This window comes from Amblyomma maculatum, chromosome 7 (assembly GCF_055883805.1).
Source record: "Amblyomma maculatum isolate TAMU_Amacu chromosome 7, ASM5588380v1, whole genome shotgun sequence".
In the NCBI taxonomy this organism is placed as follows: Eukaryota; Metazoa; Arthropoda; class Arachnida; order Ixodida; family Ixodidae; genus Amblyomma; species Amblyomma maculatum.
This window is the reverse complement of record NC_139350.1, coordinates 62294305-62311443: the sequence shown is the minus strand read 5'-3', so window position 1 is coordinate 62311443 and position 17139 is coordinate 62294305. Positions and strand designations below refer to the sequence as shown.

The 17139-nt window shown below is 39.6% G+C and overlaps 1 protein-coding gene across 1 annotated transcript; it reads right to left on the bottom strand.

The window, feature by feature from the left end:
- Nucleotides 1–14041: 14041 nt before the first annotated feature.
- On the bottom strand, nucleotides 14042–14596 carry LOC146183552 (SKA complex subunit 1-like). The gene has a single exon (XM_084608371.1). The coding sequence runs from the start codon at nucleotides 14594–14596 to the stop codon at nucleotides 14042–14044; it is 555 nt and encodes a 184-aa protein (XP_084464497.1).
- Nucleotides 14597–17139: the final 2543 nt, after the last annotated feature.

Genomic DNA, 17139 nt, shown 5'->3' with positions numbered 1-17139 from the left:
TCGGTAACTGATTTCAAAATTAGCGATTCTTGAATGTCTTCATTGTGATGTCAGTAATGAGCAGATAAATGATCCTGTTCCCGTAGTGACGTTTGTAGGTCGCTTACTCCTGAAAAAGAAACCTCCAATTTCTTCAGTATAATAATGGCTGATGAAGTAGGGCACATTAAATTTCTTTGTAAAATATATTTTCTATCTCATTCTGCGCGTAAACATTATGTAGACTGGAAAAGAGTAACGAGTCTGCTATGTCATCAATAAAATCACACAGCTGCAGATAGCTATCGGTAACTGGTTTCAAAATTAGCGATTCTTGAATGTCTTCATTGTGATGTCAGTAATGCGCAGAGAAATGATACTGTTCCCGTAGTGACGTTTGTAGGTCCCTCACTCATGAAAAAGAAACCTCCAATTTCTTCAGTACAATAATGGCTGACGAAGTAGGGCACATTAAATTCCTTTGTTAAATATATTTCCTATCTCATTCTGCGCGTAAACATTATGTAGACTGCATAAAGAGCAACGAGTCTGCTATGTCATCAATAAACCCATAAAGCTGCAGATAGCTATCGGTGACTGATTTCAAAATTAGCGATTCTTGACTGTCTTCATTGTGATGTCAGTAATGCGCAGATAAATGATCCTGTTCCCGTAGTGACGTTTGTAGGTCGCTTACTCCTGAAAAAGAAACCTCCAATTTCTTCAGTACAATAATGGCTGACGAAGTAGGTCACATTAAATTCCTTTGTAAAATATATTTCCTATCTCATTCTGCGCGTAAACATTATGTAGACTGCATAAAGAGCAACGAGTCTGCTATGTCATCAATAAACCCATAAAGCTGCAGATAGCTATCGGTAACTGATTTCAAAATTAGCGATTCTTGACTGTCTTCATTGTGATGTCAGTAATGCGCAGATAAATCATCCTGTTCCCGTAGTGACGTTTGTAGGTCGCTTACTCATGAAAAAGAATCCTCCAATTTCTTCAGTACAATAATGGCTGACGAAGTAGGGCACATTAAATTCCTTTGTAAAATATATTTCCTATCTCATTCTGTGCGTATACATTATGTAGACTGCATAAAGAGCAACGAGTCTGCTATGTCATCAATAAACCATACAGCTGCAGATAGCTATCGGTAACTGATTTCAAAATTAGCGATTCTTGAATGTCTTCATTGTGATGTCAGTAATGCGCAGATAAATGATCCTGTTCCCGTAGTGACGTTTGTAGGTCGCTTACTCATGAAAAAGAAACCTCCAATTTCTTCAGTACAATAATGGCTGACGAAGTAGGGCACATTAAATTCGTTTGTAAAATATATTTCCTATCTCATTCTGCGAGTAAACATTATGTAGACTGCATAAAGAGCAACGAGTCTGCTATGCCATCAATAAACCCATAAAGCTGCAGATAGCTATCGGTAACTGATTTCAAAATTACCGATTCTTGACTGTCTTCATTGCGATGTCAGTAATGCGCAGATAAATGATCCTGTTCCCGTAGTGACGTTTGTAGGTCGCTTACTCATGAAAAAGAAACCTCCAATTTCTTCAGTACAATAATGGCTGACGAAGTAGGGCACATTAAATTCCTTTGTAAAATATATTTCCTATCTCATTCTGCGCGCAAACATTATGTAGACTGCATAAAGAGCAACGAGTCTGCTATGTCATCAATAAACCCATAAAGGTGCAGATAGCTATCGGTAACTGATTTCAAAATTAGCGATTCTTGACTGTCTTCATTGTGATGTCAGAAATGCGCAGATAAATGATCCTGTTCCCGTAGTGACGTTTTTAGGTCGCTTACTCCTGAAAAAGAAACTTCCAATTTCTTCAGTATAATAATGGCTGACGAAGTAGGGCACATTAAATTCCTTTGTAAAATATATTTCCTATCTCATTCTGTGCGTATACATTATGTAGACTGCATAAAGAGCAACGAGTCTGCTATGTCATCAATAAACCATACAGCTGCAGATAGCTATCGGTAACTGATTTCAAAATTAGCGATTCTTGAATGTCTTCATTGTGATGTCAGTAATGCGCAGATAAATGATCCTGTTCCCGTAGTGACGTTTGTAGGTCGCTTACTCATGAAAAAGAAACCTCCAATTTCTTCAGTACAATAATGGCTGACGAAGTAGGGCACATTAAATTCCTTTGTAAAATATATTTCCTATCTCATTCTGCGCGCAAACATTATGTAGACTGCATAAAGAGCAACGAGTCTGCTATGTCATCAATAAACCCATAAAGCTGCAGATAGCTATCGGTAACTGATTTCAAAATTAGCGATTCTTGACTGTCTTCATTGCGATGTCAGTAATGCGCAGATAAATGATCCTGTTCCCGTAGTGACGTTTGTAGGTCGCTTACTCATGAAAAAGAAACATCCACTTTCTTCAGTACAATAATGGCTGACGAAGTAGGGCACATAAATTCCTTTGTAAAATATATTTCCTATCTCATTCTGCGCGTAAACGTTATGTAGACTGCATAAAGAGCAACGAGTCTGCTATGTCATCAATAAACCCATAAAGCTGCAGATAGCTATCGGTAACTGATTTCAAAATTAGAGATTCTTGAATGTCTTCATTGTGATGTCAGTAATGCGCAGATAAATGATCCTGTTCCTGTACTGACGTTTGTAGGTCGCTTACTCCTGAAAAAGAAACCTCCAATTTCTTCAGTACAATAATGGCTGACGAAGTAGGGCACATTAAATTCCTTTGTAAAATATACTTCCTATCTCATTCTGCGAGTAAACATTATGTAGACTGCACAAAGAGCAACAAGTCTGCTATGTCATCAATAAACCCATAAAGCTGCAGATAGCTATCGGTAACTGATTTCAAAATTAGCGATTCTTGAATGTCTTCATTGTGATGTCAGTAATGCGCAGATAAATGATCCTGTTCCTGTAGTGACGTTTGTAGGTCGCTTACTCCTGAAAAAGAAACCTCCAATTTCTTCAGTACAATAATGGCTGACGAAGTAGGGCACATTAAATTCCTTTGTAAAATATATTTCCTATCTCATTCTGCGAGTAAACATTATGTAGACTGCATAAAGAGCAACGAGTCTGCTATGTCATCAATAAACCCATAAAGCTGCAGATAGCTATCGGTAACTGATTTCAAAATTAGCGATTTTGACTGTCTTCATTGGGATGTCAGTAATGCGCAGATAAATGATCCTGTTCCCGTAGTGACGTTTGTAGGTCGCTTACTCATGAAAAAGAAACCTCCAATTTCTTCAGTACAATAATGGCTGACGAAGTAGGGCACATTAAATTCCTTTGTAAAATATATTTCCTATCTCATTCTGCGCGTAAACATTATGTAGACTGCATAAAGAGCAACGAGTCTGCTATGTCATCAATAAACCCATAAAGCTCCAGATAGCTATCGGTAACTGATTTCAAAATTAGCGATTCTTGACTGTCTTCATTGTGATGTCAGTAATGCGCAGATAAATGATCCTGTTCCCGTAGTGACGTTTGTAGGTCGCTTACTCATGAAAAAGAAACCTCCAATTTCTTCAGTACAATAATGGCTGACGAAGAAGGGCACATTAAATTCCTTTGTAAAATATATTTCCTATCTCATTCTGCGCGTAAACGTTAAGTAGACTGCATAAAGAGCAACGAGTCTGCTATGTCATCAATAAACCCATAAAGCTGCAGATAGCTATCGGTAACTGATTTCAAAATTAGCGATTCTTGAATGTCTTCATTGTGATGTCAGTAATGAGCAGATAAATGATCCTGTTCCCGTAGTGACGTTTGTAGGTCGCTTACTCCTGAAAAAGAAACCTCCAATTTCTTCAGTATAATAATGGCTGATGAAGTAGGGCACATTAAATTTCTTTGTAAAATATATTTTCTATCTCATTCTGCGCGTAAACATTATGTAGACTGGAAAAGAGTAACGAGTCTGCTATGTCATCAATAAAATCACACAGCTGCAGATAGCTATCGGTAACTGGTTTCAAAATTAGCGATTCTTGAATGTCTTCATTGTGATGTCAGTAATGCGCAGAGAAATGATACTGTTCCCGTAGTGACGTTTGTAGGTCCCTCACTCATGAAAAAGAAACCTCCAATTTCTTCAGTACAATAATGGCTGACGAAGTAGGGCACATTAAATTCCTTTGTTAAATATATTTCCTATCTCATTCTGCGCGTAAACATTATGTAGACTGCATAAAGAGCAACGAGTCTGCTATGTCATCAATAAACCCATAAAGCTGCAGATAGCTATCGGTGACTGATTTCAAAATTAGCGATTCTTGACTGTCTTCATTGTGATGTCAGTAATGCGCAGATAAATGATCCTGTTCCCGTAGTGACGTTTGTAGGTCGCTTACTCCTGAAAAAGAAACCTCCAATTTCTTCAGTACAATAATGGCTGACGAAGTAGGTCACATTAAATTCCTTTGTAAAATATATTTCCTATCTCATTCTGCGCGTAAACATTATGTAGACTGCATAAAGAGCAACGAGTCTGCTATGTCATCAATAAACCCATAAAGCTGCAGATAGCTATCGGTAACTGATTTCAAAATTAGCGATTCTTGACTGTCTTCATTGTGATGTCAGTAATGCGCAGATAAATCATCCTGTTCCCGTAGTGACGTTTGTAGGTCGCTTACTCATGAAAAAGAATCCTCCAATTTCTTCAGTACAATAATGGCTGACGAAGTAGGGCACATTAAATTCCTTTGTAAAATATATTTCCTATCTCATTCTGTGCGTATACATTATGTAGACTGCATAAAGAGCAACGAGTCTGCTATGTCATCAATAAACCATACAGCTGCAGATAGCTATCGGTAACTGATTTCAAAATTAGCGATTCTTGAATGTCTTCATTGTGATGTCAGTAATGCGCAGATAAATGATCCTGTTCCCGTAGTGACGTTTGTAGGTCGCTTACTCATGAAAAAGAAACCTCCAATTTCTTCAGTACAATAATGGCTGACGAAGTAGGGCACATTAAATTCGTTTGTAAAATATATTTCCTATCTCATTCTGCGAGTAAACATTATGTAGACTGCATAAAGAGCAACGAGTCTGCTATGCCATCAATAAACCCATAAAGCTGCAGATAGCTATCGGTAACTGATTTCAAAATTACCGATTCTTGACTGTCTTCATTGCGATGTCAGTAATGCGCAGATAAATGATCCTGTTCCCGTAGTGACGTTTGTAGGTCGCTTACTCATGAAAAAGAAACCTCCAATTTCTTCAGTACAATAATGGCTGACGAAGTAGGGCACATTAAATTCCTTTGTAAAATATATTTCCTATCTCATTCTGCGCGCAAACATTATGTAGACTGCATAAAGAGCAACGAGTCTGCTATGTCATCAATAAACCCATAAAGGTGCAGATAGCTATCGGTAACTGATTTCAAAATTAGCGATTCTTGACTGTCTTCATTGTGATGTCAGAAATGCGCAGATAAATGATCCTGTTCCCGTAGTGACGTTTTTAGGTCGCTTACTCCTGAAAAAGAAACTTCCAATTTCTTCAGTATAATAATGGCTGACGAAGTAGGGCACATTAAATTCCTTTGTAAAATATATTTCCTATCTCATTCTGTGCGTATACATTATGTAGACTGCATAAAGAGCAACGAGTCTGCTATGTCATCAATAAACCATACAGCTGCAGATAGCTATCGGTAACTGATTTCAAAATTAGCGATTCTTGAATGTCTTCATTGTGATGTCAGTAATGCGCAGATAAATGATCCTGTTCCCGTAGTGACGTTTGTAGGTCGCTTACTCATGAAAAAGAAACCTCCAATTTCTTCAGTACAATAATGGCTGACGAAGTAGGGCACATTAAATTCCTTTGTAAAATATATTTCCTATCTCATTCTGCGCGCAAACATTATGTAGACTGCATAAAGAGCAACGAGTCTGCTATGTCATCAATAAACCCATAAAGCTGCAGATAGCTATCGGTAACTGATTTCAAAATTAGCGATTCTTGACTGTCTTCATTGCGATGTCAGTAATGCGCAGATAAATGATCCTGTTCCCGTAGTGACGTTTGTAGGTCGCTTACTCATGAAAAAGAAACATCCACTTTCTTCAGTACAATAATGGCTGACGAAGTAGGGCACATAAATTCCTTTGTAAAATATATTTCCTATCTCATTCTGCGCGTAAACGTTATGTAGACTGCATAAAGAGCAACGAGTCTGCTATGTCATCAATAAACCCATAAAGCTGCAGATAGCTATCGGTAACTGATTTCAAAATTAGAGATTCTTGAATGTCTTCATTGTGATGTCAGTAATGCGCAGATAAATGATCCTGTTCCTGTACTGACGTTTGTAGGTCGCTTACTCCTGAAAAAGAAACCTCCAATTTCTTCAGTACAATAATGGCTGACGAAGTAGGGCACATTAAATTCCTTTGTAAAATATACTTCCTATCTCATTCTGCGAGTAAACATTATGTAGACTGCACAAAGAGCAACAAGTCTGCTATGTCATCAATAAACCCATAAAGCTGCAGATAGCTATCGGTAACTGATTTCAAAATTAGCGATTCTTGAATGTCTTCATTGTGATGTCAGTAATGCGCAGATAAATGATCCTGTTCCTGTAGTGACGTTTGTAGGTCGCTTACTCCTGAAAAAGAAACCTCCAATTTCTTCAGTACAATAATGGCTGACGAAGTAGGGCACATTAAATTCCTTTGTAAAATATATTTCCTATCTCATTCTGCGAGTAAACATTATGTAGACTGCATAAAGAGCAACGAGTCTGCTATGTCATCAATAAACCCATAAAGCTGCAGATAGCTATCGGTAACTGATTTCAAAATTAGCGATTTTGACTGTCTTCATTGGGATGTCAGTAATGCGCAGATAAATGATCCTGTTCCCGTAGTGACGTTTGTAGGTCGCTTACTCATGAAAAAGAAACCTCCAATTTCTTCAGTACAATAATGGCTGACGAAGTAGGGCACATTAAATTCCTTTGTAAAATATATTTCCTATCTCATTCTGCGCGTAAACATTATGTAGACTGCATAAAGAGCAACGAGTCTGCTATGTCATCAATAAACCCATAAAGCTCCAGATAGCTATCGGTAACTGATTTCAAAATTAGCGATTCTTGACTGTCTTCATTGTGATGTCAGTAATGCGCAGATAAATGATCCTGTTCCCGTAGTGACGTTTGTAGGTCGCTTACTCATGAAAAAGAAACCTCCAATTTCTTCAGTACAATAATGGCTGACGAAGAAGGGCACATTAAATTCCTTTGTAAAATATATTTCCTATCTCATTCTGCGCGTAAACGTTAAGTAGACTGCATAAAGAGCAACGAGTCTGCTATGTCATCAATAAACCCATAAAGCTGCAGATAGCTATCGGTAACTGATTTCAAAATTAGCGATTCTTGAATGTCTTCATTGTGATGTCAGTAATGAGCAGATAAATGATCCTGTTCCCGTAGTGACGTTTGTAGGTCGCTTACTCCTGAAAAAGAAACCTCCAATTTCTTCAGTATAATAATGGCTGATGAAGTAGGGCACATTAAATTTCTTTGTAAAATATATTTTCTATCTCATTCTGCGCGTAAACATTATGTAGACTGGAAAAGAGTAACGAGTCTGCTATGTCATCAATAAAATCACACAGCTGCAGATAGCTATCGGTAACTGGTTTCAAAATTAGCGATTCTTGAATGTCTTCATTGTGATGTCAGTAATGCGCAGAGAAATGATACTGTTCCCGTAGTGACGTTTGTAGGTCCCTCACTCATGAAAAAGAAACCTCCAATTTCTTCAGTACAATAATGGCTGACGAAGTAGGGCACATTAAATTCCTTTGTTAAATATATTTCCTATCTCATTCTGCGCGTAAACATTATGTAGACTGCATAAAGAGCAACGAGTCTGCTATGTCATCAATAAACCCATAAAGCTGCAGATAGCTATCGGTGACTGATTTCAAAATTAGCGATTCTTGACTGTCTTCATTGTGATGTCAGTAATGCGCAGATAAATGATCCTGTTCCCGTAGTGACGTTTGTAGGTCGATTACTCATGAAAAAGAAACCTCCAATTTCTTCAGTACAATAATGGCTGACGAAGTAGGGCACATTAAATTCCTTTGTAAAATATATTTCCTATCTCATTATGCGCGTAAACTTTATGTAGACTGCATAAAGAGCAACGAGTCTGCTATGTCATCAATAAACCCATAAAGCTGCAGATAGCTATCGGTAACCCGATTTCAAAATTAGCGATTCTTGAATGCCTTCATTGTGATGTCAGTGATGCGCAGATAAATGATCCTGTTCCTGTAGTGACGTTTGTAGGTCGCTTACTCCTGAAAAAGAAACCTACAATTTCTTCAGTACAATAATGGCTGACGAAGTAGGGCACAATAAATTCCTTTGTGAAATATATTTCCTATCTCATTCTGCGAGTAAACATTATGTAGACTGCATAAAGAGCAACGAGTCTGCTATGTCATCAATAAACCCATAAAGCTGCAGATAGCTATCGGTAACTGATTTCAAAATTAGCGATTCTTGACTGCCTTCATTTTGATGTCAGTAATGCGCAGATAAATGATCCTGTTCCCGTAGTGACGTTTGTAGGTCGCTTACTCCTGAAAAAGACACCTCCAATTTCTTCAGTATAATAATGGCTGACGAAGTAGGGCACATTAAATTCCTTTGTAATATATATTTCCTCTCTCATTATGCGCGTAAACATTATGTAGACTGCATAAAGAGCAACGAGTCTGCTATGTCATCAATAAACCCATAAAGCTGCAGATAGCTATCGGTAACCCGATTTCAAAATTAGCGATTCTTGAATGTCTTCATTGTGATGTCAGTAATGCGCAGATAAATGATCCTGTTCCTGTAGTGACGTTTGTAGGTCGCTTACTCCTGAAAAAGAAACCTACAATTTCTTCAGTACAATAATGGCTGACGAAGTAGGGCACAATAAATTCCTTTGTGAAATATATTTCCTATCTCATTCTGCGAGTAAACATTATGTAGACTGCATAAAGAGCAACGAGTCTGCTATGTCATCAATAAACCCATAAAGCTGCAGATAGCTACGGTAACTGATTTCAAAATTAGCGATTCTTGAATGTCTTCATTGTGATGTCAGTAATGCGCAGATAAATGATCCTGTTCCCGTAGTGACGTTTGTAGGTCGCTTACTCCTGAAAAAGAAACCTACAATTTCTTCAGTACAATAATGGCTTACGAAGTAGGGCACAATAAATTCCTTTGTGAAATATATTTCCTATCTCATTCTGCGAGTAAACATTATGTAGACTGCATAAAGAGCAACGAGTCTGCTATGTCATCAATAAACCCATAATGCTGCAGATAGCTATCGGTAACTGATTTCAAAATTAGCGATTCTTGACTGCCTTCATTTTGATGTCAGTAATGCGCAGATAAATGATCCTGTTCCCGTAGTGACGTTTGTAGGTCGCTTACTCCTGAAAAAGAAACCTCCAATTTCTTCAGTATAATAATGGCTGACGAAGTAGGGCACATTAAATTTCTTTGTAAAATATATTTTCAATCTCATTCTGCGCGTAAACATTATGTAGACTGCATAAAGAGCAACGAGTCTGCTATGTCATCAATAAACTCACACAGCTGCAGATAGCTATCGGTAACTGATTTCAAAATTAGCGATTCTTGAATGTCTTCATTGTGGTGTCAGTAATGCGCAGATAAATGATCCTGTTCCCGTAATGACGTTTGTAGGTCGCTTACTCATGAAAAAGAAACCTCCAATTTCTTCAGTACAATAATGGCTGACGAAGTAGGGCACATTAAATTTCTTTGTAAAATATATTTCCTATCTCATTCTGCGCGTAAACATTATGTTGACTGGAAAAGAGTAACGAGTCTGCTATGTCATCAATAAAATCACACAGCTGCAGATAGCTATCCGTAACTGATTTCGAAATTAGCGATTCTTGAATGTCTTCATTGTGATGTCAGTAATGCGCAGATAAATGATCCTGTTCCCGTAGTGACGTTTGTAGGTCGCTTACTCATGAAAAAGAAACCTCCAATTTCTTCAGTACAATAATGGCTGACGAAGTAGGGCACATTAAATTCTTTTGTTAAATATATTTCCTATCTCATTCTGCGCGTAAACATTATGTAGACTGCATAAAGAGCAACGAGTCCGCTATGTCATCAATAAACCCATAAAGCTGCAGATAGCTATCGGTAACTGATTTCAAAATTAGCGATTCTTGACTGCCTTCATTTTGATGTCAGTAATGCGCAGATAAATGATCCTGTTCCCGTAGTGACGTTTGTAGGTCGCTTACTCCTGAAAAAGAAACCTCCAATTTCTTCAATATAATAATGGCTGACGAAGTAGGGCACATTCAATTTCTTTGTAAAATATATTTCCTATCTCATTCTGCGCGTAAACATTATGTAGACTGCATAAAGAGCAACGAGTCTGCTATGTCATCAATAAACTCACACTGCTGCAGATAGCTGTCGGTAACTGATTTCAAAATTAGCGATTCTTGAATGTCTTCATTGTGATGTCAGTAATGCGCAGATAAATGATCCTGTTCCCGTAATGACGTTTGTAGGTCGCTTACTCATGAAAAAGAAACCTCCAATTTCTTCAGTACAATAGTGGCTGACGAAGTAGGGCACATTAAATTCCTTTGTAAAATATATTTCCTATCTCATTCTGCGCGTAAACGTTATGTAGACTGCATAAAGAGCAACGAGTCTGCTATGCCATCAATTAACCCATAAAGCTGCAGATAGCTATCGGTAACTGATTTCAAAATTAGCAATTCTTGAATGTCTTCATTGTGATGTCAGTAATGCGCAGATAAATGATCCTGTTCCCGTAGTGACGTTTGATGGTCGCTTACTCCTGAAAAAGAAACCTCCAATTTCTTCAGTATAATAATGGCTGACGAAGTAGGGCACATTAAATTTCTTTGTAAAATATATTTCCTATCTCATTCTGCGCGTAAACATTATGTAGACTGGAAAAGAGTAACGAGTCTGCTATGTCATCAATAAACTCACACAGCTGCAGATAGCTATCGGTAACTGATTTCAAAATTAGCGATTCTTGAATGTCTTCATTGTGATATCAGTAATGCGCAGATAAATGATCCTGTTCCCGTAGTGACGTTTGTGGGTCGCTTACTCATGAAAAAGAAACCTCCGATTTCTTCAGTAAAATAATGGCTGACGAAGTAGGGCACATTAAATTCCTTTGTAAAATATATTTCCTGTCTCATTCTGCGCGTAAACATTATGTAGACTGCATAAAGAGCAACGAGTCTGCTATGTCATCAATAAACCCATAAAGCTGCAGATAGCTATCGGTAACTGATTTCAAAATTAGCGATTCTTGACTGTCTTCATTGTGATGTCAGTAATGCGCAGATAAATGATCCTGTTCCCGTAGTGACGTTTGTAGGTCGCTTACTCATGAAAAACAAACCTCCAATTTCTTCAATACAATAATGGCTGAAGAAGTAGGGCACAATAATTCCTTTGTAAAATATATTTCCTATCTCATTATGCGCGTAAACATTATGTAGACTGCATAAAGAGCAACGAGTCTGCTATGTCATCAATAAACCCATAAAGCTGCAGATAGCTATCGGTAACTGATTTCAAAATTAGCGATTCTTGACTGTCTTCATTGTGATGTCAGTAATGCGCAGATAAATGATCCTGTTGCCGTAGTGACGTTTGTAGGTCACTTACTCCTCAAAAAGAAACCTCCAATTTCTTCACTACAATAATGCTGACAAAGTAGGGCACATTAAACTCCTTTGTAAAATATATTTCCTATCTCATTCTGCGCGTAAACATTATGTAGACTGCATAAAGAGCAACGAGTCTGCTATGTCATCAATAAACCCATAGAGCTCCAGATAGCTATCGGTAACTGATTTCAAAATTAGCGATTCTTGACTGTCTTCATTGTGATGTCAGTAATGCGCAGATAAATGATCCTCTTCCCGTAGTGACGTTTGTAGGTCGCTTACTCATGAAAAAGAAACCTCCAATTTCTTCAGTACAATAATGGCTGACGAAGTAGGGCACATAAATACCTTTGTAAAATATATTTCCTATCTCATTGTGCGAGTAAACATTATGTAGTCTGCAAAAGAGTAACGAGTCTGCTATGTCATCAATAAACCATACAGCTGCAGATAGCTGTCGGTAACTGATTTCAAAATTAGCGATTCTTGACTGTCTTCATTGAGATTTCAGTAATGCGCCGATAAATGATCATGTTCCCGTAGTGACGTTTGTTCGCTTACTCCTCAAAAAGAAACCTCCAATTTCTTCAGTACAATAATGGCTGACGAAGTAGGGCCAATTACACTCCTTTGTAAAATATATTTCCTATCTCATTCTGCGAGTAAACATTATGTAGACTGCATAAAGAGCAACGAGTCTGCTATGTCATCAATAAACCCATAAAGCTGCAGATAGCTATCGGTAACTGATTTCAAAATTAGCGATTCTTGACTGTCTTCATTGTGATGTCAGTAATGCGCAGATAAATGATCCTGTTGCCGTAGTGACGTTTGTAGGTCACTTACTCCTCAAAAAGAAACCTCCAATTTCTTCACTACAATAATGCTGACAAAGTAGGGCACATTAAACTCCTTTGTAAAATATATTTCCTATCTCATTCTGCGCGTAAACATTATGTAGACTGCATAAAGAGCAACGAGTCTGCTATGTCATCAATAAACCCATAGAGCTCCAGATAGCTATCGGTAACTGATTTCAAAATTAGCGATTCTTGACTGTCTTCATTGTGATGTCAGTAATGCGCAGATAAATGATCCTCTTCCCGTAGTGACGTTTGTAGGTCGCTTACTCATGAAAAAGAAACCTCCAATTTCTTCAGTACAATAATGGCTGACGAAGTAGGGCACATAAATACCTTTGTAAAATATATTTCCTATCTCATTCTGCGAGTAAACATTATGTAGACTGCATAAAGAGCAACGAGTCTGTTATGTCATCAATAAACTCATACAGCTGCAGATAGCTATCGGTAACTGATTTCAAAATTAGCGATTCTTGAATGTCTTCATTGTGATGTCAGTAATGCGCAGATAAATGATGCTGTTCCCGTAGTGACCTTTGTAGGTCGCTTACTCCTCAAAAAGAAATCTCCAATTTCTTCAGTACAATAATGGCTGACGAAATAGGGCACATTAAACTCCTTTGTAAAATATATTTCCTATCTCATTCTGCGACTAAACATGATTGCCGCAGAGCTTTGCTTTTAGACGTATGGCTTCTCGTGAGTAAACGCTATGTAGGAATCACTGCGTTAAGTAATTAATGCACTAATACCAGGTGTCTACAATTAGTTTTTTATAAGTAATAAATGCAAGTGATTTATTAACATTGCTAGGCTCTTTTATCCCCAGTGCACGCTTTTTTGGCTTTACTGGCATTACATGCACCATGTCAAACAATTAATCGCAGCGTCTTGGGGCTTGGATGCATAACAGCCGATGATTCGCAGGAGGTGCTTCGCATTTTATACAGAACAGCCTACCAAACGACGACACATTCACCAGCAGGAATCACAAGCATTACATTGTCCTTGCTATGTGTGCTGCTCTCTTCTTCCAGGACAGTAGCGCCGGGAAGTCGACGCTCGCGTGATTTCCCATGCCTCTCATGCCTCTGAGCCCATAACGTCTTCCTAACACCATTTGTCTTGTGCTTTGTTCGGTTAGTGTTATGGGGAACGGGAACTCGTTATTTTGGTTCAGCCATCGCTGGTCTTCTAGTGTACCCGAGGGAGTTAAATGCTCTGTAAATGTCGCACACTGAGTGAGGAGCGACTGAGACGAACGGCTAGACCACTAGGCCACTGAAAGCAAGCGCAGTAAGCAGAGAGGTATGAAAAAAACTGAAAGGCGGGTTTGGATATAACGAGGTGTTTTTATCAACAAGCACACATTTGTACAGATTGTGCGGTTCAGCCTTTCAGACGACCACGTATCGAACAATCCAAGAGGGCTCTCTCATCTCCCGAAGCCGTCCAGAGTGTCGCATAACCGACAAGAAGGACAGCACATCGCGAACCGTCTCGAAGACGGCTGGAGAGCTGCGCTCGATCAGCTCGCCATCAGTGAGGAACCGTAAGTCCTTTGTCTCTTGCGTCTCGTTCTGGAAGTGGGAAATTACTTCCTTCCACTGTGCCTTCGTTAAGCATGCCCTGGGAGTCGCCATCAGGTCGTACTTGTACGAGATGACGCGATTGAACTCGTCGATTAGTTTGTTGATCCCGGCAAGCGTGAACCGACCACTCACACGTTTGGGTAAGCGGGCGAATTCGTCGTTGGTCAGGTAAGCTAAAGTGACGCAGGCACCTGACTGGTCGCTTTTCACCAAGCTTTTATCTTGCTGAGAAGAATCCTTCGCCCCTGCAGGGGGTGCTTGCTCTACCGCGATCGAAGGCAGGAACTGGTGATTGCATTCCGTCATGCATTGTGCTGGCTGAGACTGCGGCTGGAGCTCCGACAACAGCTTTTCGTCCATCTGTTTACGTAGCCGAGCGATTACCCGTTGGTCGAGAAGAGCTTGTGAAGGAGTAGCACAGTATGCAGAGATTGACTGCACCAATTGGTGCACTAAAATACGACGTGCGACAGCCACCACTTCCGATGATCTTCTTTTTCTTCTCCTGCGGTGCATATGCACATACCTACAGTGGGGGATTGGCCAGAGTTCATTGCGCGTGTAAGAATGAAATTCATGATGTCGATTTAGGCTGCGTGATAAATAACTTATTAATAAGGAAGTAGAGTTTTTAAAACAACTTACGTAATATTTGAGGAGATAGAAACGGATAATAAAAATTTAAATAAACTTTGTGAGTATAATCCACACAGAGCAGGCTAACAAACAAATCTTCCCGTAATGATATAGCCATGCGGCATCTCACAAACCCATTTTTAGGGTCTGCCCTTTGACGGTTGCACCAAACAGCAGGAGAACAGGAACTTTAAACGGCAGTCCGAGGTCAGCATGAGGATACAAGCTCAGTCTTTTCCACGTCACCACATTACGCAAAGATTCAACGGCTTGAATCCAGAGCGACATAAACAACGATTCAGGCGAGGAGTTCTACAATCACGAGCATCATGGAGACCTCGCACGGCCTCAAGTTAAAATATCGGACATTCTAATAGATTTATACGCTCGAAATCCGTAGTCGCAAGGAGTGGCTCACGGCTCAAAAAGTGCAATAAATGAAACCGTTCAAAACGGGATATATTCAGCAAAATAATGTTCGGTACGTTTCACCCCAGCTTCTTTTTATTCTTGGCCTCTTGAAACACGGCAAATACTCACATGGAGGGTTTGGCCAATGTGTAATGGTATACACATGAAACTTCCCAGAGACGATTACGTCAAAATAAAAGCACCAATCTGGAATTTTGAAAAAAAAAAAGAATTATTGATGGAAAGCGAATGAGGATCATAAAAAGTAAAATAACACACAAAATATTTACTGGAAAAAGATGTCCAAGAAATTTAACCGTGTCACCATTTGAACCTACGATTTGCAGTTTAATCATGGAGAATCCCGCATATCGAACCCAATGCAAATACTTTGGCGCTTACCCCCAACGATAGGGTCACTGGTAGAGACTACGCTGGTGACCCATTTCGCGGACACCCCGATGAGCCGGGTAGCGCATGCTTGAGGAGCGAGTGACGTCACACGGAACACCGCTGGGACCCTAAATTTGATAATTCGGTATTTTGCTCTAATTGTGACGTACGCCTGACGTGTACAGTAGGAGCGTACCAGGTTACGTAAGCACACAATCGGGTTACGCATTTCGAAGAAAAATAAAAATAACGTGATAGAAAAAAAGCGCTGTCGTCTGCTACTATATATTAGTGCCAAGTTTGAAAAATGAAGATGCTCCAGCAGGAACCGAGCGGCTGCGATGCATTCCGCGATTCGAAAGCCTTGGGTTGCAGTGAGGGCGTGTGAAATATGCTGTGGTGTTGCGGTCTCAGCGTGTCATGACATACTTGCGGTCGGACATTCAACCGCAGTTACGCAAGGAGATGCTGTGAGAGTTTCAGCTGAGGGGCAAAAACGGCAACGGACGCGGAAAGTAGCATTGCTCCTCATAAGCGCCGAGGACCTCGCCCGTTGATTTATCAGTGACATTTAAATGCAGGAACTAAAACATTTAAGGACCTGATCGTAAACAGAAGGAATCGACAGATTTCCGAACTAGCTGCAGACCTGACGAACAGGCGCCGGCGCTGCCAGCATGGTCCATGTCTGGAGGACAACGCTCGCAGTCTCAAAGTATCAATTACTGCTAGGTACTGGCTGTGATGGCCACCTTTTTCGAACAACCGGGTTATGACCAGCTACCGTCAGTTGAACGTCTTCTTAGTTTTATAACATCTTGCGTCGGCTTGAGTTGTGTAGAGCGCGGAAAGCAGTGCAGAGAGAGAGAATGTGTCTTCCACACACGCAGACACATACACACGCACGCACACACACACATCCACACACACACACAACAGACAAAGTGAAAGACACACGCTGGGCTTTACACCTAGTCGGTTAAATGTTCATGCTCTGGCGTACGAAAGGTTCTTGCCAAACGCGAAAGATGTCTAAGAAAGAGGCCGAGGAACAGAAGAAAGCAATTGCAAGAAGGTTAACTAGGCAATCTCCAGGCTACCGTCCACGTGCAGAGGTGGATAAACGGAAATTAAGGAAATAACTCGAAAGGTGACTGAGGAAATCGTGGTATGAAGCAAGGGCGGTGCCGCGCGCACGTATTCCTTACTGTCGAAGCGGTTAAATGCAAATCAATAAAGGGAGATTAATATTTTCCTGCTGTATCAAAAAAATGCAATCAGAGCAAAATGTCACTCAGCAGCATCACATGGTTAGAGCGTACCGTCATAACGTGCTCTGCAGTACTTATTTATTTAAAACAATAAGCAAATGGTGAGCCCGCATGCATATGAAAACAAAACTTTACATGAAGCACATCACATGTGGCAAGCAAACGTGAAGTTTACATGGCACATACATTCCT